Source organism: Xiphophorus hellerii, chromosome 19, assembly GCF_003331165.1.
Source record: "Xiphophorus hellerii strain 12219 chromosome 19, Xiphophorus_hellerii-4.1, whole genome shotgun sequence".
Lineage (NCBI taxonomy): Eukaryota > Metazoa > Chordata > Actinopteri > Cyprinodontiformes > Poeciliidae > Xiphophorus > Xiphophorus hellerii.
The window spans coordinates 21,114,092-21,135,594 of NC_045690.1; the positions used below are offsets into that span (position 1 = coordinate 21,114,092).

General features: G+C 39.4%; 2 protein-coding genes across 7 annotated transcripts; one reads left to right on the forward strand and one right to left on the reverse strand.

Moving 5' to 3' along the window:
* Positions 1–793: 793 nt before the first annotated feature.
* Positions 794–14,698, forward strand: ahi1 (Abelson helper integration site 1). 5 transcript variants are annotated; one of them, XM_032546749.1, is made up of 27 exons: positions 794–1,101; positions 1,218–1,253; positions 1,461–1,588; positions 1,768–2,273; positions 2,373–2,458; positions 2,558–2,744; positions 2,848–3,040; positions 3,124–3,219; positions 3,309–3,494; positions 3,611–3,754; positions 4,807–4,939; positions 5,086–5,209; positions 5,304–5,533; positions 8,611–8,720; positions 8,841–8,959; positions 9,079–9,209; positions 9,296–9,436; positions 10,517–10,710; positions 10,836–10,869; positions 10,987–11,039; positions 11,728–11,845; positions 12,725–12,789; positions 12,883–12,945; positions 13,036–13,198; positions 13,296–13,372; positions 14,007–14,095; positions 14,238–14,698. In XM_032546749.1, the coding sequence occupies exons 2-27, from the start codon at positions 1,244–1,246 to the stop codon at positions 14,398–14,400; spliced, it is 3,543 nt and encodes a 1,180-aa protein (XP_032402640.1). In that variant the 5' UTR covers positions 794–1,101; positions 1,218–1,243; the 3' UTR covers positions 14,401–14,698. The 5 variants fall into 5 exon arrangements, with proteins under 5 accessions (XP_032402640.1, XP_032402639.1, XP_032402642.1 ...); XM_032546748.1 differs by having other exon boundaries at positions 794–1,253; XM_032546751.1 differs by having other exon boundaries at positions 794–1,253; positions 12,725–12,774.
* Positions 14,699–14,719: 21 nt separating this feature from the next.
* slc18b1 (solute carrier family 18 member B1) lies at positions 14,720–21,233 on the reverse strand. 2 transcript variants are annotated; one of them, XM_032546753.1, is made up of 14 exons: positions 21,025–21,233; positions 20,712–20,851; positions 18,695–18,790; positions 18,539–18,612; positions 18,192–18,339; positions 17,229–17,385; positions 16,995–17,131; positions 16,794–16,895; positions 16,626–16,717; positions 15,918–16,013; positions 15,738–15,812; positions 15,559–15,652; positions 15,392–15,438; positions 14,720–15,303 (listed from the first exon to the last, which is right to left on the reverse strand). In XM_032546753.1, exons 1-14 carry the CDS (start codon positions 21,053–21,055, stop codon positions 15,249–15,251), a joined length of 1,344 nt encoding a protein of 447 aa, XP_032402644.1. In that variant the 5' UTR covers positions 21,056–21,233; the 3' UTR covers positions 14,720–15,248. The 2 variants fall into 2 exon arrangements, with proteins under 2 accessions (XP_032402644.1, XP_032402645.1); XM_032546754.1 differs by having other exon boundaries at positions 14,721–15,303; positions 20,712–20,848; positions 21,025–21,232.
* Positions 21,234–21,503: the final 270 nt, after the last annotated feature.

Genomic DNA, 21,503 nt, shown 5'->3' on the forward strand with positions numbered 1-21,503 from the left:
GAAGAAGAAGAATAAATGATATAAAAAAATAGCACCGTTTTTTTTTGTTAAAACATGTCATTCTGTATTCTAATTGTACTAAAATAAGAGTAGTATTACTTATGGACCCCAGGAAGAGTAACCATTGTTACAGCAGTGGCTAATGGGGATCCAAAAAAAACCCCAACAACTTTAAAACAATAAAAGTAAGACGTATGGCACAAACAAATAGCAGTATATTTTCTTGTAATCACCTGCTAAACCCGAATAACATGCCATGTGTTTTTTTTTTTAAAATACATATGAGAATTGTATTGGCTTCAATCACTTATGTGATATTTATTTTAACTGACCAAGACCAATTTTTTCCTTCTCATTGATTTTCATTCTCAGCATGGCCGTTTTTTAAAGAGTTTAATGACTTATGTTTTACATTCTTATGCTCAATTTCATATCAGTTTGATTTTAATTCCAAATAACTGCAATAAACTTTAAATAATATTTTTTGAAAAGAACCTTCTCAACACCGCAACAGGAATCCCTTACTGAAATGACGGATTTAGCAATTTATCATTGTAGTTTGGCTGCTCTGACTAGGTTTAGTTGTTCAAGCATGGGGGCACGGAATTTATGAACCGAATAATTACTGGAGCTGCTGGCGGCGGCTTTAGCAGTGACCGCCAGGACGGAACCAAGAACGACGTATGCACACGGCCACTTTTCAGTGTTACGCTCAATACGTAATGACGTCGTTTGTGTCCTTACACATCATTGGCCTGTTCTTTCTTGTTTATTCGCTCACTCCGCCCTCACGTTCAGCCTTGTTGACTTGGAAACCATTGCAGCGTCGTCGGTGAAGTTGGAGTACCTTGTGCGCACTGATATACATATCGCTACTGGTGTAGCTAACTCACACGCCGTTTTTAAATGAAATTATGTGGAGCTTAGTATTTTTTTAAGCCTCAAACGTTTTCTTATAGACCATAAATATTTCTGTGTCACTTTGACAGTGCGAGTTAGCGAGTTAGCTCTTGTCAAACTAGCCGCCTATTTAGCTAACCTTAACCTGGTGTACTTTTTTGTTCAGTTTAGTATACTTCAGCTTAACATACTGACTGAAACGTAAGCTACTTTCCCCTGTGTTTACTTTGGAGTGAAACGCAAAAATGTACACATCATTCTTCGCATTTTTGTGAAATAAGACTTTCTTTTATGATTATTTTTCTTTTTCGACTAAGAATGAGAAACAACACAGTGTGGAAGAATGCCAGTAGGTGAGTTGTTTTCATTTTTGAAAAATAAACAATGCTTTGCATTTAAATGTTGTTTCACACACAAAAAATAAAACTTAGGCAAAGTTAGAATTGGGGGTATGCATGCAAAGTATTTGAGTTTAGTTGTTGCACATTATTGTTTAGGTTTAAGCGATTCCAAAGAAGCAGTAGGAAATAACACCCTTTTAATGATGTAAACGTTTCTAGGTGCGAGTGAAGAGCGAGCAAAGACCCGGGAAAGATTTAATGAAATTTTCAAGAAATATACGGAATCGGAAAAGAAAAAGTCAAAGAAGAAAAACACTGAAGCAACTGAAGCAAAGGAAACTATTGTGGTACGTGTTTTGTTGCATCTTGTTTTACATTCCAGTGGTTAGGATCATCATGTCACCTAGTAAAAGAAGACACATAAGTAGTTGATCCTCTTTCTGGCAGAGCAGTTTAAGAAACATCATTTGTATTTAAGGACAACTACGACTACAGTCATGTTATTGCTTTCTTTCTGTCTTCTTAGCTTCAGAATCTGAGAAAAAAAGTAAACCTTGAAAATGACACAGAAGAAGATGAGACAGTTCTGCAAAACACGCGCAGTCCTGAAGAGGACAGCCCAAGTTACAACAACAGCAAAACATCTAAAGCAAAGAAGAAAAGCAAGAGGGGCCTTCCTCTCCTACCTGCACTTAAGGACAACACCAGCGACAGTCAAAGGAATACGGACTCTGAACTTGCTGTAGATCAAGAAGAGACTGGCGGTGGAAAGGGACCAAAACGGAGGAGCAAGAAAGGAAAAAGCAAAGACGGCGCAAAGGTTACAACAGAGAGCCAGGTGGAGGACCCAGAAGATGAGCTGCTGCACGAATACCAGCTGCAGATAGCACAGGAAGAAGAGAGGACCACGAAGAAAACGAGGATCAAAGAGGAGGACAACAGCGTTGTTTGGAAAAACGTTAGCCTGAATAACAACATGGGGAAAAAGAAAAAGAAGAAACTGAAATCTGTCGCCACCGACTCAGATGCAGGGTGTGTATTTTTATAATGTAATTTTTTTTTTTAGATCTAAAAGAGAAAAAATAATCACAGTTTAGGCATAATTTTGAAATCAGCCATTTTCACCATTAGAGATCAAGACGAGGACGTAGAACGAGAGGTTGACGCTGAAAATGAAACGGAATCGAAGGGAAAGAAGAAGAAGAAAAAAAAGCATGGTGAGTCAGGTTTGATTGTGTGTAGCTACTTAATGCTAACCAAACATAAAATATGTTGGCTCTGACGGCGCTTCTGTTTCGTTCTTTTCCGTTTTACAGTCGTCAAAGAGGAGAGCGAGGCCGAGCCGGAGAAATCAGAGAAGCAGGTGTTTGACGACGGTCTCGTGCTGGGAGTGTTCATCCACAGAACCGATCGCCTCAAGACGGACTTGCTGATCTCACACCCCATGGTGAAGATCCACATTGTTGATGAAATCACTGGGACGTATGTGAGAAAAGAGGACTGGTGAGAGCAAACCGAACTTTAGTTCCATTTAGTGTTGAATTTATTTCGCGCTTTCCTGCTTCTGTTTATTCGTATAATTTGTAATTGTCCTTCGTTCTTAAAGTCAACGGCCCGTCTCTTCATTTTACGAACAAGAGAACGTCAGCCACATTCTGCCGATCATTACGCAGCCGTTTGACTTCAGGAAGAACAAATCCATCATCCCCGAGTGGCAGGAGCAGATCCTATTCAATGAACGCTTTGGTTACTTCGTCCAGCAAAGTGAATCAGCCCCCAGCATCATACTCTTCTTTGAAGTAAGAGATAATTTCTTACCTTTTCTGCTGTACTGTTTTTATATTATTTTGTGCCAGCTAACGTTTTTCTTTTTAATTTCAAGATCCTTGACTTCATGACTGTGGAGGAGGCGAAAGCCAACTTTGATGCAGACAAGCACGAGCGAGGCTTCCGAAAGATTGCGTGGGCATTTCTGAAGGTAAAATGTTCGGTCCTTCAAAGTTGACATTAGTCGTCTTGACATTGGTATTTATGGAGACGTCTTTTGAATTTCCTCCAACCCTCCAGCTTATTGGTGCAAACGGGATTCTGAATATTGACAGCAAACTTCGCCTTCAGCTCTTCTGTCCTCCACCTCGGGCGAAGAGACAGCCGGAAACCATAGAGGTGTTTGAGTGGTGGAGGAAATACCCAAGAACCAAATATGCATCCACACTCTATGTCACTGTGAAAGGGATTAAACCTCCAGACTGTGTAAGTGTTAAAAAATGACCTCCGTAACTTTTGGTTCTTTGTTTTTATATTTCATGAGATTGGAGTGTCTGATACTTATTTGAGCTAAGCTTCTTATTTTTTTTTTTGTTCGTTAGGTGGACCCTAGTATGCGCTCTATGATGGCTTTACAGGAGGAGAGGGGCAGCACTACCTATAGTGACCTGCAAAATGAAGCCAGCAAGATAGAACCTAGTCTTAGCAGGCAGCCCGTACAGAGGTGGAACCGACTGCCCGGGCAGGTAGCCGCATGCTAACGTTTGTCATTGCAAAATGAAAAACAGAAAAGCTTTCTAAAGTTAGCTTTAAGATACGATAAACGTATCTCCCGGAACATCTTTGACATGACTCGTTATGTAAAATCTGCGTTGTTTAGGAGCGTCTTGCTAAAATACACCAATTTTTCCAGATCTGGTCATGGCGTCTTCAATGGCGTTTAGTTAAGTTTTAGTAGATAGATCAGAATGAAGCGGCCTTGTAATTCAAAAGGAGAAGAAAATCGTATTTGTTGTTTTGGGATTATTATTTTTTCAAACATTTCATACAAATGACTATTTACAGCATATCAAAGGCGCTGATGCTGCCATCACCGTGTTTCACCATGGAGATCTTGTGTAGAGGAGGTTGAAGCACAATGTTATTTTTTTTCACCAAACAGGAAAACATTTTTTACATTTTTGTCTCATTTTGATCACAGCATGTTCTTCCGCATATTTGCTTTGTCCCCTACATGGGTTGTGGCAAACTGCAAATAGGACGTCAGCTGGCAGCGATGCCCAAACGTTTTGGCGCAATGGGCCAGAAATGTTAAGCTGAAATTTCCCACAGGCTACAAAACATAAAAATTAAAAAAAAAAATTCATTGTGTTTTTTTTCTTTTTTGTTTTACTTGCGCATGCTCAGCAATAAATTAAACATGAATTATTTTACTGAAAGAAATGAGGTATTCTGATGTTTATAGAAAACAGATCTCTAATTTATGCTTGATCCAAAATATAGAAAAGATCTCATTTATTAAAAAAACAGGGATATAATCCATGAAATTCCAGGGTCAGTTGTCGTGTTTGAAAACCATCTATCTTTCTCCTTCCACTTGACAAATTCACACTGTTACATGTATGATAATAGGTTACATTGAAGGCTGTGGTTGTAATACAACAGAGAAAAATTTCAAGAGATGTGAATGCTTTTGTAAGGCTCTGTATTTGGCCAAAAGCCATTGGAAGTATTTTTTTTAGATCGTCTGACTTTCAAGAATCAAAGTTAAAAGCTCGTAAAATATTCTCTGTGGTAGATCTGTCGGATTCCCAACAAGCACGGTTTAGCTTTCCGTGGCGGTAAGATGGGCTGTTTCACCGTCCTGTTTTCTCACGCTGGAACCAGGCTGGCTGCTGCTTGTGCTGACAGAGATGCTTTCCCTGTTGTTGGTAAGCAGCGCCTCATTTCTACACAGCTGCTGTTTTTAGCTTCCTCAAGTCAATTAACTTGGTCTTTTTGCAGATCTGTGAAAAAAAAAAAAATCAAGTCTCATCAGACTGTAAAAGAAGACATTTTCTTTATTTCTTTTTTCCAGTGTATGAGATTCCTTCTGGGACAGTGTTGGCTGCTTTCAACGGTCATCTGAAAATTGTGTATGATCTCTCCTGGTCCAGCGATGATAGGGTCCTGCTGTCGGCCTCCTCGGATGGAACTGTCAGGTAGGTCTGCTGTTTCGGATGTAAATAAAGTCGCTAAAAGCGACGAACAGGAAACACAGCGACGCGGCTGCCACTGCATCCTCTTCTTTCTCAGGGAGTGGAACGTGGAAAAGCTTCTGGAAAACGCTCAGAAGGTGCTGCCTCACCCGTCCTTCGTGTACTGCGCTCAGTACCATCCCGGCGCCCAGAACCTGGTGGTGACTGGGAGCTACGACTGCCTGATAAGAGTCTGGAGGCTTGATGTGGACGATGTGAACGGCCAGATGCTGCAGGAGTTCGAGACTCACAAAAGCTTCATCAACTCAGTGTGTTTCGATTTCGAAGGTACCTCTGAACCCACGAACAACTCTTAACAGAGAGATTTGTTGACTCCCTTGGTAAAGATGTGGAAAAATTAACTCTTCCTTATTGCAGTAGAATAATTTCACACTGGAAAAACGTGGAGAAACCCAATCTTTTAGTTAAATATGTTTAGTTGTGGTTGTATGTAGATTAGCCCTATGTTGCTGTAAGACTTGATGCTTATTGCTAAAGTTCCCTTGAACTTTGAGCACTTGATGCCATGTCCATGTTCTGCAAAATATACAGGACTACATTCACAATCGCAGTATCATTGTGTGCAGTAAAGCAACCGCTAAGGCCTGCTTGGATGCAAAATTTGGTGGAGTGTTATATTTCAAGCGCCGTATATTCATATTGATAATTTATTTGGTCGTGTGGACATTTGATGTGAGATGCTAAAGCACATGGGGAGTGGTGGCGGCATAGTGTGAGGGTGAAGCAAGAAAAGAATCAAGGAAACGTGTCTAAATCGTAATCAATAATGTCAATAAATTGGTGATTTTCCACATAATGCATTCTCTCTCTTAGTCTGAACCAACCTGTTGTGTTTGTTGCTCCCAAATAACAACTCTACATGTAGACAATGTCTACTGATTGTTTTAGACACAAGGAGTCCATTACGCCACTGTTTGATGCAACTCTCCCAAAGTTAGATTTTTTTTAAAAACTCGTTTACAATCCTGATGACTTTGCGATGTGGCAAGATAAATATGTTTTCTCCTCCAACCTACAGGCTAAATTAAATGGGGCTCACGTCATATTTACACCTCAATAAAGCAGAAAGTTATTCAAGTTTAGTACATTGGTTTTCAACTTGCGGCTCTTTGGACCTTCCACACTACTTTCTCAAAAAATAATAAAGGACCATTGTCTGTTATTGCGCAATAGCCAGCCCCGCCCACTTCATCACAACTCCCCTAGGCTGACTACTGACCAGTTCTCTGTCTAACAGGTCCGGAAAATCTCTGAGACCTGGGTATTACCCTAAAAGAGATCTATGAGAGATAATCTGTTCAAACTGGTGGCGAAAGCGATTCGTCTAGTTCTAACTACCTCCGATCCAGAAGTTACAACCCTTTACAGTTAAGAAACAATCAGCTGAGTAGCCCTCGCAGCTGCGTAATCCCAATAACCACTTCTGTTAACGGTAGCTCGCCTTCTAAAATATAACTCGCTCTTGGAACCGACTAGATAATTTTAGTGACTTGGATATAAGTCCCAGGGTCATTATTTGCACTCACTAAAGGAAATTACGAAGCCACCTATTTACTAGAATCATGCACATTAGTTTTACCATAATTAAAAGAACTGAAAAATAATTAAATGACTCAAATAATCCCAATGTCCACCAACCTCATTAGAATTTTATAGTATAAATTTATTAAGCAAGCTTAAGCAGGGGTATGTGACATACAAATTAATAATTAATTGTATATAATTCAAGAGCAGTATAATAAAATCAACATGTATAACCATACTATCCTGTCTCTTTTCCCTAACCTATGTCGCAAGTTCTGAGATGTACTTTTAGGGAGCAGATTCAACTCACACCCAGTTGATGGAGGATCTTTGGCAACAGGATCATCCAGAGTCCTTGGTCAGAGTCTTTGTCCTTGTGTGGAAAAATCCTCCTTAGAATAGAAGCAAAGCAGAACGGGTCCAAATCCTTCGAAATCCCAGCTCTTTATCCCTCCAGGACCTTTGTCTTTTCTCCAAGTCTGTTGCAGCATTAGAGACCGTTGGGTTGAGGCAGGGCCGACGGTCAAATCAGGAACCAGGGCTGGGGCGGTAGGATCTTGTCCCTTCTTAGCGGCGCGAAGTCTCAACTTCCCCGTGGTTCCGAGGTGCGGTCCTATGCTGTTCCTCAATCTACTTCTCCGTGTTGACTCGTCTTCAGCGCCGCGGACTAAGAACAGTTGCTTCCTCTTTTCAGCCCCTTTTTATACTCTTTTTACCCATATGTGTGTATGGAGAGCTTGGTTTACTATTTTTTTTTTCTGAACTTCTGCTTTGTCTCCCCCATATGTGTGTGTGGGGAGCTTGGTTTACTATTTTTTTTCTGAACTTCTGCTTTTGAGTCTCGTGGAAAGTCCCATTTCTCCCCAAATTGCGACATATCCTGCCAGCAGGACCTCACCCATCATGCTGACTTTACCCTCATAACTTCTTCTCTTTTCTTTCTCTCCCTGTATTATTTGTTACAATCCATTACCTGTATTAAAATCATTTGAATCTATTTCAGACCATCACTTAATCACCATTAACCATTACATTGTCAGAATTAATCACATCTCTTACTTATTATAAATCATCAAACATAATCATTACACTGTTATTATCATTACAGATCATTTTTCAGAAATACATTTCAGAAAGTTATTGAGTGATTACTTAACCTGTATTTTACCAATTGTATTCATACATATTCAACTTACTTTGTTATTTTAATCAAACTACAAGATTGCTTTATTTCGCTCAGGCCTTTATGCACCTTTTCTGCGTGTACCTGGAAAGATCTCACAACCCCATGCCAGTTTACTTGACACCATGAACATAGAAACAATAACAAATGCAGATTTGAGCAGTTTTTCAGTTTTTTTGATGGAATAATTGCAGCGAATTTCCCCAAAAGACTGACTCTAAAAGAAAAAGTAAAAAAAAATGTATTCATTGTTTTTACATCCCTTTGGAAACTGTGCACACTTTCAGAATCAGAGTAGCTTTAAAAGACAAAATTGTGTGACCAAACAGTAATGTTGACGTCAATTTCAAGAGCTCACATCGTACAGACATTAAGTACACATAATTAAACTTTAGAGGAAATAAAACAAAGAAAATGTTAAAGCGTAATATGTAAGAGGTAGTTATTTAGTCAAACATGTCATTTTTTTGTCTCCATAAATTTTTAACTTTTCTCCAGTGTTCAGTGAAAAGATTGTTTTACTGCGCTTAAAATGTGAATTTGTTTAAATGTTTTAGCACATCCTTACCAGGTGAGCGGGCTAGTGATCTTAATTCCATTTATGATAATCTCTCTTTGTCGTGCTCGATGTAAACAGGAAGAAGAATGTTCTCTGCCGACAACACAGGCATCATCAATGTGTGGAAAACCTCAGTAAACGGCAGCAAACAGCGCCAACATCCATGCCAGCAGTGGTCGATAGAGATGGTATCAGAACCTGATTTTATCGTAAAAGATGATACTACATGGCGTAGATTCGTTGAATCGAGGTTTAAGCGACTGTTCACACAGGAGCAAAGGTTTTGTGTTCTGTCTGGCTCTTGGCAGAAAATTGACGAGAGCGACCTCAGGGGCATCCCTATCAACATGCTGCAGCTCCATCCGAATGGGCGGTGTCTGCTCATCCATGCCAAAGACAGCATTCTCAGGATGATGGATTTGAGGATGTAAGTAACCGAAGACCATCTGAGATCACAGTAGACGTGCGGTCATTTCTTATTTAGGATATTTATTTTACTTTTTAAAATAATTTTCTGGCTTATTTTTATTATTATTATTGTTTAAGCTTGGCTATAAAGAAGTACACCGGTGCAACAAACTACAGAGAGAGAATTTATAGCACTTTCACTCCGTGTGGGAATTTCATCTTCTCTGGTAGTGAGGATGGGATAGGATATGTCTGGAATACCGACACAGGTGAAAATCCCTTGTAAACAAACAAAACTGTAAACTTATTGCACGTAATCTGCGTTGTTCCTCTAATCAGTGTACTGCTTTCCCAGGAGACCAGGTTGCAGTGTACTCGGAGCTCTGTTACCGCAGTGCTCTCCACGGCGTCTCCTTCCATCCGTATGAGAACATGGTGGCTTTCTGTGCGTTCGGTCAGAGCCAGCCGGTGCACGTGTACCTGTACGACCAAAAAGGTTCGTGTTTGTGTCATGGACAAATAATCCGCAAATTGGATTAGATTTTATTTTCACACGGTCCATAAACATTTTGTCATATTGCAACCTCAGGGTTTCCCCCAGTGTACTACAAGCCTGGCGGGCCACCAGGCTTTACTTGTGCCACCACCAGGCTAAGCATTGCTTATTTATTTAAGTCTTTTTAAAATTTTTGCATTTTTTTTTAAGACTTTGTAGTTGGTGTTCAGTTATTATTCTCCCAATCTTTCAAAAACACACAATTATCAAGTGATATTTTGAAATTTCCTGTCAACTTTAAACCTTTTTTAACTCAAAAACATGGCGGGCCGCTGGATGAAGGACTGCTGAGCGCCCCAACCACCGGGCTTAGCAAGTGTTCTGGAGGGAACCTTGAACCTTTCACTGCAGTGTATTTGATTAACGCATGGTAGTGAATAATTGTGAAGTGAAAGAAAGAGGATACACGTTGTGGCCAAAGCTAAAATGTTTTACAAATGAAAATCTGGAAGGTGTGGCTGCATTTGCTTTCAACCCTCTTAAGTCAGAGCCGCAGGGACATTTCGCTGAATTCACAAGTCAAGTCATTTAGAAACTGAAATGTTTGCTCTTTACAAGACAGCTCCAGCTCAGGCAGATTAGTTGATTGACAAGTAAGTTTGATATTGTAAATGTGGCCTGGCTGCTTGAACTTTAATGACCTCTGGAAACACTTATAATATTTTTAAAATAATAGCGGCACAAACAAAAAAACATTTGCTGCACAAACGTTTTGACACCAGTTTTGTTTCATTTGAGGAAAGTTTAGGGGTGGAAGGATTTCGCAGAACGTTTCTGTTTATACTGTGATTAAAACACACAAAGGTGGACACTATTTACTAATCAGCTGATTTCTACAGACAATTGGTTGTCATTGTATTTGATCAATTGCATCAAATAATAAAAATGCATTGCCATATGTGGTTGTAAAGTGACAAAGCGTGCAGAGAGCTGACAAGGACACTGTGAATAGTTGAAACCAGCTGCTCTGTTGAGCTCAGATGAATAATTGCCATTCGTTGTGTCGACCCCGTCTTACAGTGTCCCAGCTGGAGATGCACAACAATCTGGAATTGAGCAGATCAGCGTCTCTAGACACTAAACCCGTCCAGAACACTCCCGACTCCGTGGAGCTGCAGGACACACCGACTCCTTCCACCGTGGACCAGCTTGTCCAGTTGGCCAGATTTGACCTGAAAATGCAGTGTGTTAAAGACCATCTGGATTCAGTTCTTGTAAGAAATCGTCTTTTTTTTTTAACAGAGATCTGAGTCCAAATGTTTAGACATTCTAGATATTAATCATCGCTCACTATTATTAACCGTGTCAGTAACATCTCCTATTTTCATGCCTTATGCAGGAACCATATCGAAGGACAGCAGCTGTTGGTCAAGGTTGTAAATATGAAAATAACTTTATATATAGCAAATACTTGAATCAATAGCTTCATATATGATTTTAAAAAAAAAATTTGCATGCAGAATATATGTATCGTTTGACTATTTTTGCAGACAAAATGGGCACGACTCACGCAGGCAGGAGCTTTACGTCTGACGTTGGCACAGTGAGTTTTGTATCAGTGTGCCTTAACCTTTATTTTGGCAAGACATTTTTACTGCCATTAGATGGTTTAAATGCTAAAAAGAAAAAAATAAATCGGATTTAGCTTTTGTCAAATATCTGTAGTGGGGAGATTTGTTTTCACCGATACTTAAAATATGTCTTATTTCCTGTAATTTGTACCTAAATGGCTTAGCAAATTTTTTAAATAACAAAATGCATTTTAAAAACTAACTGTAATAAGTTATTTTATCATATAAATATACGAGTGCAGCTCAAAAAATTTATATTGTAAAGAAGTATATGTCCTATATGTCATTTCAGAGGGTAAAACTCATATTATGTTTTATATATATATATTCATTACACATGAAATATTTCAAACTTCCATTTCTTTCTAATTTTGGTGACGGCTTGCAGATAATGAAAACCCCAAATTTTGTGTCTCAAAAAAACTATCTTTAATTAATAATCAGCAAAATGACAACAAATGAAACACTTGAAATGTTTCACTAAGTGTAATAAAGCCAGATAAGTTTTACTTTTTGAGAGGAGAAACAGCAACATAGATGTTTTTAAGACATTCACATTTTTTTTAAGCTGTACTTGTGTACATCAAGGCAAATAGTTGCTATTGTGAAATACGTTTCTTTGCTTCGCAAATCAACGCCGCCGTTTTTCTTTCCCCCCAGAAGGGATTAAATGCATCACTACCTCCTCCGTCTCTGCTGTCGCCCCACTCCAAGCTGCGGCTCTCTGGTTCTTTGGCGGACCAGTTAATACCCCAAGCAGTCCTGAGCACACAGAGCCGTGAGTGTCTTGTTCAGTTCACCAGCCGGTTTTGTCATCAAAAGCAGCATTACGCATTATGCTTTAGCTCACAAGTAAAACCCCTTTCACTAAGGACTCAAGCATTACTGTGACTTCAAAAAAAAAAAAAAAAAAAAACCCCAGCAAGACCTTGTAGCATGTAACAAAATGTAGCATGTCTCCATGACTGCATGTCATTCCTGTTGGGAATAATGAGCTCCCTGACTGTTTTGAGCTTGCACTAAACTTCCACAGCTTCAATATGTCAATATCTGATTTTATGGTTGCATCAAGAAGCAACAATATAAAAAACAATAAAAAAAACCTGGCCGGCACACCGGCATGGATTGGTCCTCAAGAGAATTAGTAGGAGGATCAGCCATTCTGGCCTCAAGCCAAAGTCACAACCTAATCATGTCAACACTAGGCTGGCATTGCTTTAATTTACTGTAATTCTGTTGATGGCGCAACATTGCATCCAGCAACTGCTCTGTCTGTTGCCAAAACTATGTCACTAAGCATTTGGATTGAATATCCCACTGTCCTCACAGCAATAAGCACAAGACTGAGATCAAAACCTGTCCACATAGAGATTGGTTTGCTCTGGATTCCCCGGCAGGACACAGAGCGACACACCTCCAAATCGCACATATGCTAGTTGTCCAAAGTGATACCTGCAGTTGGTATGAATTACAGAACATCAGAGAAAAATCTGACCAGTATGAACCTCATTTACAGCTGAAACGAAGTTTTCGAGATTTGCAGTCATGTACATAATGGTTCTAGATGATTTGGTTGATCTTAACAGTCTGAGTAAAAGGAGCATAAACAAGTTACTGAGTTATGTCACATTCCAAAGTCACTTTCTTGTGTTTCCAGGAGGCATCAGTCAGAGGATAAAAGGAGCCTCGTCTCTTAAACTGCATACAGTAAGACTTTCTGAGGTTATTACTTCCTTTTTGGTCAAGGGCTGTCAGTAAAAAAATGAAATGCAGTCACAGGTTTAATGTAATGTTGTTTTTTTTTCTCTACCATAGTCTCTCCCTGACCAAACCTCTTCAGGTTTTTATGATCCAGATTCTGCCCCTGTTCAACAAATAGTAAGTTTTCACAGCAATACTGAACTCGCTGCCATCCCTCCATCTGCTTCTTTTCTATAACCCATTTCATCATCGGGATCTCTTCCTTAGGTCGTTTCCATCTATAACTACAAAGCGAATCGATCTGATGAACTGACCATCCGCCGCGGCGACGTCATCCAAGTACTGTACAAAGACAATGACACCTGGTGGTTCGGACGCCTGGTCAACGGGCTGCAAGGATATTTTCTTGCTTCTTACGTAATCGATCAGAGTAAGAGGCCGACGTTTTTGGGGGGTACAGAAGTATTATGTAATGGAGTTTGCAGGTTTTGTTAAAAAGAAACAAGTTTTTATTGTTATTGCTGTAGGTGAGTGTAGGGAGGACTCTACAGAGAAAGACCCAGCTTCACTGGAAAAGCACACGGAGAGGCCCACTCCCACACGGGTAAGAAGCCAGGTTAATAAAACAAGCTGACTAGGGGATTTTGTCTCAACTAAAGAAGAGATTTTGTTCATGTATGTTATAGAAGTTTTCTTTTCTCTTCTGTATTAGTGTAGGCCTAAAGACAAAATAAAAATAAATCCCAGATGTTTAGAAGGCATTTTAATCCCTCGTACACTCCCACTTGATGTTTTGTCTCCCACAAAGATTATTGGCGGCATTATTGACATGTCAAAATGTCAACAATCCTAAGAATCTGAGAGTATTTTAAGAACATGCTGCGTTTCTTTCTCTTCTTCGCTCATTCTGTGATAATTTAAGTTTGTTTTACTGTCCTAAATTATCACCGTCTACTGAGACTTTGACGCTTGCAGTGTATTTCTGCCTATAAAGCTTATAAGAGTTGCTTAAAGCAGAAAATTGATGTATGGTGCAACAACTTATTGCAGCCTGGATATATACAAAGTTGTTTGCACTTATTAGCTCACTCCTGTAATAAATATGGATAGCTGCATGGGTTTTTTGCTTGATGACGGTACATCTGTTGGGTTTCTTGTGGTAACTGATTGGTGTTTTGGTATCTTTTCCTGTCCCTCTTAGTTACTTGTTTTCTACTTTTCCAAACTCACGTTTCAAGGTGTCTGCTGCTGTCAATTCTTCTGGGGAACTTCGGTTTCTCTCTGAGCCAACTTTTTCGGACACTGACCCCGAGCTGACCGATGCCAAGTAAGAGGCGTGCTTTGCTTAAATCCTCCTAAATTCACCAGGCTTGGTTTCTGAACACTGCGCGGGTGTAGAAGCGGTGCTCTTTTTGGCGGCTACATTGTGGAACAACAAAATGGAGTAAAGTCTGAGTGTTTCCTTTCAGAACTACAAGAAGAAGGAAGGTGAAAAAGCCAGGAGTAGCTGCGACTCAGACCAATTTCTCAGAGGCGGAAGCGTCGGGTTCGGCGAGGAAGGCCAGGCCGCCCCCCAGACCTCTACCAAAGAGGCCGACAGGCCAGTCCAACCGTGCCTTTGAGCCTGATTAATGAACTCAGTAAAAACACCAGTCTGGCTTTTTTTTTTTTTTTTTTTTACTGTTTGTATTTCAAAGTATATTTCTGTATATTGTTCAGAATTAATTTGTATTTTTGTTTCTTTTGTATACATTTAGAAATGCCATTTTCCTTGCTGCTTTATATATAAATACTGAATAACTTAAAATGTTACTTGATTGTAAAGATTTAGATATGACTTTAAAGGGCAACGTTCGTACACTATGGAAAAACACGCAATTCTGTAATCACTTTTGAAACGCAATCGTTTTCTAATAAAACCTCAAGCTCATTGGCAAAATGACTCCACTAGAATAGTTCAGACTAAATTTAATAAATAACCAGGACAGTGAAACAAGATAATAATTAGGTAGAAGACGTCACAACAAACATGGTCAGATCTGTTTCATGGCACATTACATTACATTCGTCCATTAACAGGTGTGACCTGTATAAAATAACATTTCAAATACAATTCTCTTGATCTTTTTTTTTCTTCAATATCCCCAGGAATGTGTTAATAGATCCTGATGAGCTTTAGCTCAGCATGAAATCTAAGTCATGTGCTGCAGAATGCTATGACCGCTAACAAAAAAAGGTCTCGGTACCAAAGAGGCGGATGCTTTGGTCGTTACATGTTTGGGTGTGTGTGTGCTCTGCTCTCCGTTCAGAATTAATTACTTGGAAGCGGCCGCCTGTGCCGTGTTGTCTGTATGCCGCAGCACCAGATCGAAACAAACGCAGAAAACATTACAATTCTGTTGCAAAAAGGACGCAACAAAAGCTTTCCCTTGTGTCGAGAAAGAATCGCGGCTATTCCCTTTAATGTCTGGCAGAGGGATTCATCCGCTTAGGAGAGGAGTGTTTTCATCCGATTGTTGATTATCTTCTTGCAGCCTAAAATTCAAACAGAAATGAGTGAAAACGCATCAGTTCCAGCTCGATAACTTACAAAAATTACGACTAATTTCGGAGTCATGATTACCTTTGTTGACGTCTCTTACAGAGAGAGTAAGCCAGGAGAAGTAAGGCCTAACAACAGAGAAGAACATTTCTAACAGTATTAGTAGTTTGTCATTTCGTCAGTCTAATTTACAGTAGAATAAAATGATCGCTCATTAATAATCTTTTAAGATAAAGACTAATACTTACAGCTAAGAGTCCCATGGCACCCTGGACTGTTGCCGCCCATTCAAAGTTCAGGCGCTGCGTGATAAGGCCGCCCACTATAGGACCGTAAAACATCCTTCGAAACAAACGTTCCCGTTAAGTTAACGTTTAAACCCCGCAAACGATCAAACGCAAGCAGCAGAAACTGGTTCTGGACTCACCCCGTGGACCAAAACGCACCAAACAAACCAGACACCATTCCAAGAGTGCTCAGTCCCTCTTCAAACCCTTGTTCACTGCAAATGAAAGAGCATGGAGGAGAAAAAAAAACAAACAACTACATGTCATGTGCGTGTGAACAAGATGTCAACATGTGGAACAAACACGGAGGAGAGACTCACTGTGCACATGTGATGATCTCAGGGAATGTGGGGATTGCAGTCATGCCCAGAGAAAATCCAATTAGGCCGAGCATGAGGACCAGCAACCACAACTGACTTTACATACAAAAAAAAACAACATAAAGAAGAGAAGCCACACCTTTAAGTGTTACTCGCCTGTTCTTAAAAATGACAATGATTGTAGCAACATTACAAAACAAGTCTGAAACTTTTATTCTAGTCATTTTGGGTTGTTTCTTTTTTTGTTTTTAAATAAAATTCCTAAACCATTTTATTTTTTCAAGCGGTAACCAGGTAATGTTCCAACCTTGTTGCCGCAGGCCGAAGTTGTTGAAGTTAAAGTACTTGTGGACTAATTTTACAGATTTTTTTTTTTAGCAGCTTAAACTAAACACAATATTTTAACAAAAAGTAATCAGATTTTTGTAGAAAGGGAATCTTTCTACAAAAATGTAGAAAGATTATTGTTCTGGAGCAATAATTGTAATTGCTCCAGAACAGGAAAGGGATCTTGCACTTGTTTTTCTTAATTAAAATAAAAACTCGACTCTATTGATTCCCATTTTCTTGGGACAAAAAAAAAAGTGTCTCAGTCTTCTCCAAAACAAGAAGATATAGGTCTATTGTTAATAGAAAGACAAAAACTTTGTGTTGTGACTTAGCATTCTCCATTTCAAATAGATCAAAATTCCTGAAACAAACCGTCACCTCTTGATGTGAAAGAAAGGCGCAGGACCGAGCAGAAAGAAACAAGTAGCAGTGATGACTCCTCCCGTCACTGTGAATCCTATCCTTGTGCCCTGGTTAGCAACGGTTCAAGTCAAAATTACAACTAACCGCACATTCTTGATCATGTTTGACTGCTTTAACACTCACAGGATATTTATCTGTGAAATAACCAATCACAGGGGACGCCAGACAATATGGCAAGGATAAACCGATCATTATTAGTCCCACATAGCCAGATGAGAGATTAAACTGAGAGGAACAGAAAAGAGAAAAAATTGTACAAAAACGTTAACGTGATGCATAAGCAATAAAAGGTTCAACTGATTTTATATTAAGTAAGCAACGTACCGTTTTCATGGCAAACAGCGACAAGGTGGCATCAATGAACCCCAGCCCTGCACTTAGTGTACCGATCACGAAGCAAATCAGCAGTACTTCTCCATGGAAGAGCAGTCTAAAGAATGAGTCTTTGGATGGTTCAGCCTCTGATTAAAAACAAAAAAGAAATAAATATAGCTCAATGTCAGAAAAAAGGAAAAATATCAAAATGACAAAAAATTTGCCAAATATTCAAACTCCTACCAATGGAGGGCAACACGTATACGTTGAAAGGAACCATGATCAGAAGCAGACACCCGAGAAGCAAAAAAGGGACTTCGTATCCAAAGGAGTGGTAGAACCAGCCTCCCACAGGTGGCCCCAGAATGAGCCCGAGCCCAGTGAAAATCTCCAAGCTTCCCTGAAGAATCAACGTATGGATTAGCAATCAGAATGCAGAGAGCTGCAGAAGTTTTCTTCATATTTTGACACGTTTCAAGCCCAATTATATGAAGAAGTCTTGTTTCACCGGGACCAGAACAGAGTGGTGAATATTTGGCATCTGAAGGAGAAATTGTGCAAAGTTTTCAAAGATTTTTACAGTTAAAAATCCAAATAGTGAACCATGTTCAAGCACTTCTTCAAGACAACACCATGGATGGAGAGATCATGTTATTTTTTTCCCCTCTGACTTGAGAACCTTCTCACCTTGTCGTTCACAATAGTGCAGTATTTTGTGTTGGTATATCATATAGATTCCCATTTTAAAAAAACATTGAAGTTTGAAGTAATATGACAAAACAATTTTTTTTTAGCTCAGCATCAAAATAGGACAGTATCTAAAAGGAGACAAACGGTACATAAAAAAAAGAAAGAAAAAAAACAACTCCATATATGGTCACCTTCCTAAAATTATTGGTTTAGTCTTTTGTGTGTGTGTAATTTTTTTGGGGGGGAGGGGGAAGAAAATCACCAACTTTTTATTGCCAAAAGACGATCTAGGCAAAAAATACGTTTGGCAAAAACATTATTCCAATATGACGACAACATGGGAAAATAAACAATTTCTAGCCGATACATAGACGTGAATGAGAGCAGCAGAGTATTTCTCATGGGACTGGGATTTACACAACTGGACCAACACATACCAGCTCAAACTGTTTTCCTGTTTTCTCAAGACTAACGTCTCAGCTGCATACCGGTCAGACAAAGGAGGTCTGCTCTCACCAAAACAGTCGCCACATTGTTTGGGAAGATTTTCGCCGTCATGGCAAAAGTGGAGGTCATGGCAGCGGCAAAGCCCACAGCGTCGACGGACCTCACGATAAAACACAGGCTAATGAAGGGGGGCCCCGCAGGGGCCCGATCGAGTAATCTGCCGTGAAATAAAAGAGGAGACGACTTGGTACACGAACGGATCGAGTCGCTGCAGTGATTCGATTCAAACAGCGGTACGTTTCAAGCACACTACAGCGTTTCGCTTTTACAATTAAATTAGTGAAGTAGAGACATTTTTCAGCCTAATTTATTGCACCGGCACATCTGTGGCCAACAAACATAATAAAGTTGCTCACCCGAACATGATGGTGCACACCGACGATACAAAAAGTCCTGCGAGTAGCATAAATTTTGCTCCAATCTGGACAATCTGCCAAAAAAAAGTGTGACACCTGCTGAGACGGGAGCTGAAAATTTACATATGTGCTGATGAAATACTGTCATATACTTACATATCTTCCCATCACCATAGAGCCTATTAAATTGCAGACAGCGTAGCACCCAAATATTAGACCAATCACAGTCTGACTGGCTCCCTTCTTTACAGCCTGCAGGGGAAGATTAATGCAAAGCGATCAAGAAACTCACAGCTGTACCAGTAGGTGGGGATGTTTAAAAAAAGGACGTCAAAGCATAACCACAATAGAGATCTACAAAACAAAACACGAGTCATTGCTCACGTGAATGAATATTAATGCATATTAATTTGGGGTGTTTTATTTACTTTGTTTTTTTTTAAAGCAGAATTAAATAAATACTTATCCGCTTCATAAAATGTGGTAAAATGAACTTTTAGCACATTTCTAATTCTGGACGGACATTTGACCAAACTGATGTAGATGAGCTCACCTCTTAGCACAGTTTGCACATTTTTAACAGTGTTCGGGTTGGTCGTGCAACCATTTTAAAACCAGCTCTGTTGTGCGTTTCTAGTACGATTGCCCTCCTGGATCTAATTGCGTCCAGATTTAAGCGATCTGATCTCGTCCACAAGATCAATGCTCAAGCCACCAAGTTCCAAGCGCATCAAACTGGTAGATGCTGGTAAACCAGAGCCAACTTTCCACGTCGAAGCAAACTCAACATTAACACACCCGCTCCAAAATCGACACCTACAGGCTCGACTGAAACGTGAAGCTGTCCACATGGACAAGCTAATTGCCTTCGGAGGCGGGGAGGTTTTAAGGGCAAGAAAGAGATCGAGTTAGAGAAGGATGTTTTATGATAAAAAAGTGTGTTAGAAGGAGTTAAGGCTATGATTTCAAACCTAAGATGGTTTTTAACAAAAACATAGAATTGCTTTCCAAACTTTTCAGCTCCAAACGACTCCTTGGAAGTTGGGCTGTCCCAATTTTGTCAGAGTTATACTCAAAGCAACAGCTAAATCACTAATGAATATCGTAATTATCCATCTGCAAAGTGCAAATGATAGCACAATTTTCTCCATTCTGACCTACATTTTTACTTGTAACAGCCAGTAAAAGCCAATTATCGTATGATAGCTGAATAAAAACACCACGGTTTCATGATATTTATATGAGCATTTAGGACAAAAAGAAACTTCACAAAATCTAGTCATTTTCCCTGCAGCTGCAAAAATTCAAAGATATCCTGACTATTAAATAATAGAAATGTTTAGCATACGTGTGACAGTTAGTTATTTTTGAGTCACAGGCTTCAGCAAAAATATGGAATAACCCTTCTAAAGATTTTGTGGTAGTTTTATTTGTAGAAAAAGCTAATAAAAGACGGTTAAATCCCACAGGAGTTGAAACCGAGGACGTTCAAAGCATCTCTTCTGTCAATCACAATGAGAAACGATCGCATCCCCTACTCCACAGGTGTCAAACTCCAGTCCTCGAGGGCCGCTGTCCTGCAGTTTTTAGATGTGCCACAGGTACAAAACACTGGAATGAAATGGCTTAATGACCTTGTGTAGATCAGTTCTCCAGAGCCTTGCTAATGACCTAATTATTCTGTTCAGGTGTGGTGCAGCAGAGGCACATCTAAAAGTTGCAGGACTGCGGCCCTGGAGGACTGGAGTTTGAGACCCCTGCATCTCTCTGCCCGAAAAGATTTGCAAGAAAGCAAAGTCTAAGCTAGAAAATATCAAATATCTGCTAATTTTATACCAAATATCTATTTTGGTAAGTTTATCTTTGCAAAATAAAAATATTTGTAGTGATTGAAGTTAAATGTACCAAACACACTGTGATATTTGCATAAATTTGATTTTGCTTCCAAACTTTTTACCTGTAGAGTTGATTTTGTTTTGTCTATTTCTTGTTTATGTATTTCAGACTATAAACAAATACCGTTTCCCAAAATTCAGAAGTTCATAAATGTAAAACAATACTATTACAGGCAGACTCATTTAGGTTCACTTCAGGAGAAATTCAACATTTAGCAAAAAACAAAACAAGATTTGAGATTTATTTCCCATCATTCTGACCTTTTTTTTAAACTTACCTCATTAGGGAAAAAGGGGCCCAATATAGAGTAGCAGATCATTGAACTGAAATTAACAGATGCCAAAGATATTAAAGTGAGAATCTGTATTCTTGTCATTCTGGTAGGTTGTTCTGTTTCAGCTGGAAAGGAGTTTTCTGCTTGGGTAAAAAAAAAAGGGAACAGAAACAGAAATACTAAGGTTTGAACTTTTTCAGTCTGAACAGCTTCATGCTCTTTTGCATCAGGAGCAAAATCATCGCATTTCTGTAGCTAATCTACAGTGAGAGGAATTTGATGGATATTTACTAGAGTTACGAAACTTTCCACTCACCTGCCTGCTGGGAACCAACATGCGCGTCCATTTTTAAATTATTATTATTTTTTTAATTAAGGCTATTTTCAGACTTAAGGTAGTTTCCGGTAGTGATACACAAACAAACAGGCGAGCAGGTATCCTGGAAACACAATTAAACGTCGCCGCCACTCCGAGCTCGAAGCTGAGTTCGCACCGAAGGCGAACAGGATCGATATGAGAAACTTCCTAAGTGATTTTAGGTTCGACCTTTTCAAAATAAAAGCCCACTTCCGGTTAGCCCAATAATAATAATAATAATAATAATAATAATAATAACAACAACAACGCATTTGTCATGGCTATGGAGGGCGTATACGGATAGAGAATATGGAAAAACAGCAAAAACAATAGAAAACATGAGGAAAATTATAATAAAAAAACGGACAAAGGAGAAAACGGGGGAGAAAATGAAGAGGGAACATGACAGGAGAAGAAAAAGATATCAATGTAAGATA

Coding starts and splice junctions, on each gene's coding strand:
- ahi1 (XM_032546748.1), top strand. Junction 9,210..9,295: donor TGTCTGGAATACCGACACAG/GTGAAAATCCCT, acceptor CTGCTTTCCCAG/GAGACCAGGTTGCAGTGTAC. Junction 11,040..11,727: donor TTACGTCTGACGTTGGCACA/GTGAGTTTTGTA, acceptor CTTTCCCCCCAG/AAGGGATTAAATGCATCACT.
- slc18b1 (XM_032546753.1), bottom strand. CDS start 21,055: ATGGACGCGCATGTTGGTTCCCAGCAGGCAG. Junction 18,613..18,694: donor CTATGGTGATGGGAAGATAT/GTAAGTATATGA, acceptor TTTTTTTGGCAG/ATTGTCCAGATTGGAGCAAA. Junction 15,439..15,558: donor GTGCCATGGGACTCTTAGCT/GTAAGTATTAGT, acceptor CTCTGTTGTTAG/GCCTTACTTCTCCTGGCTTA.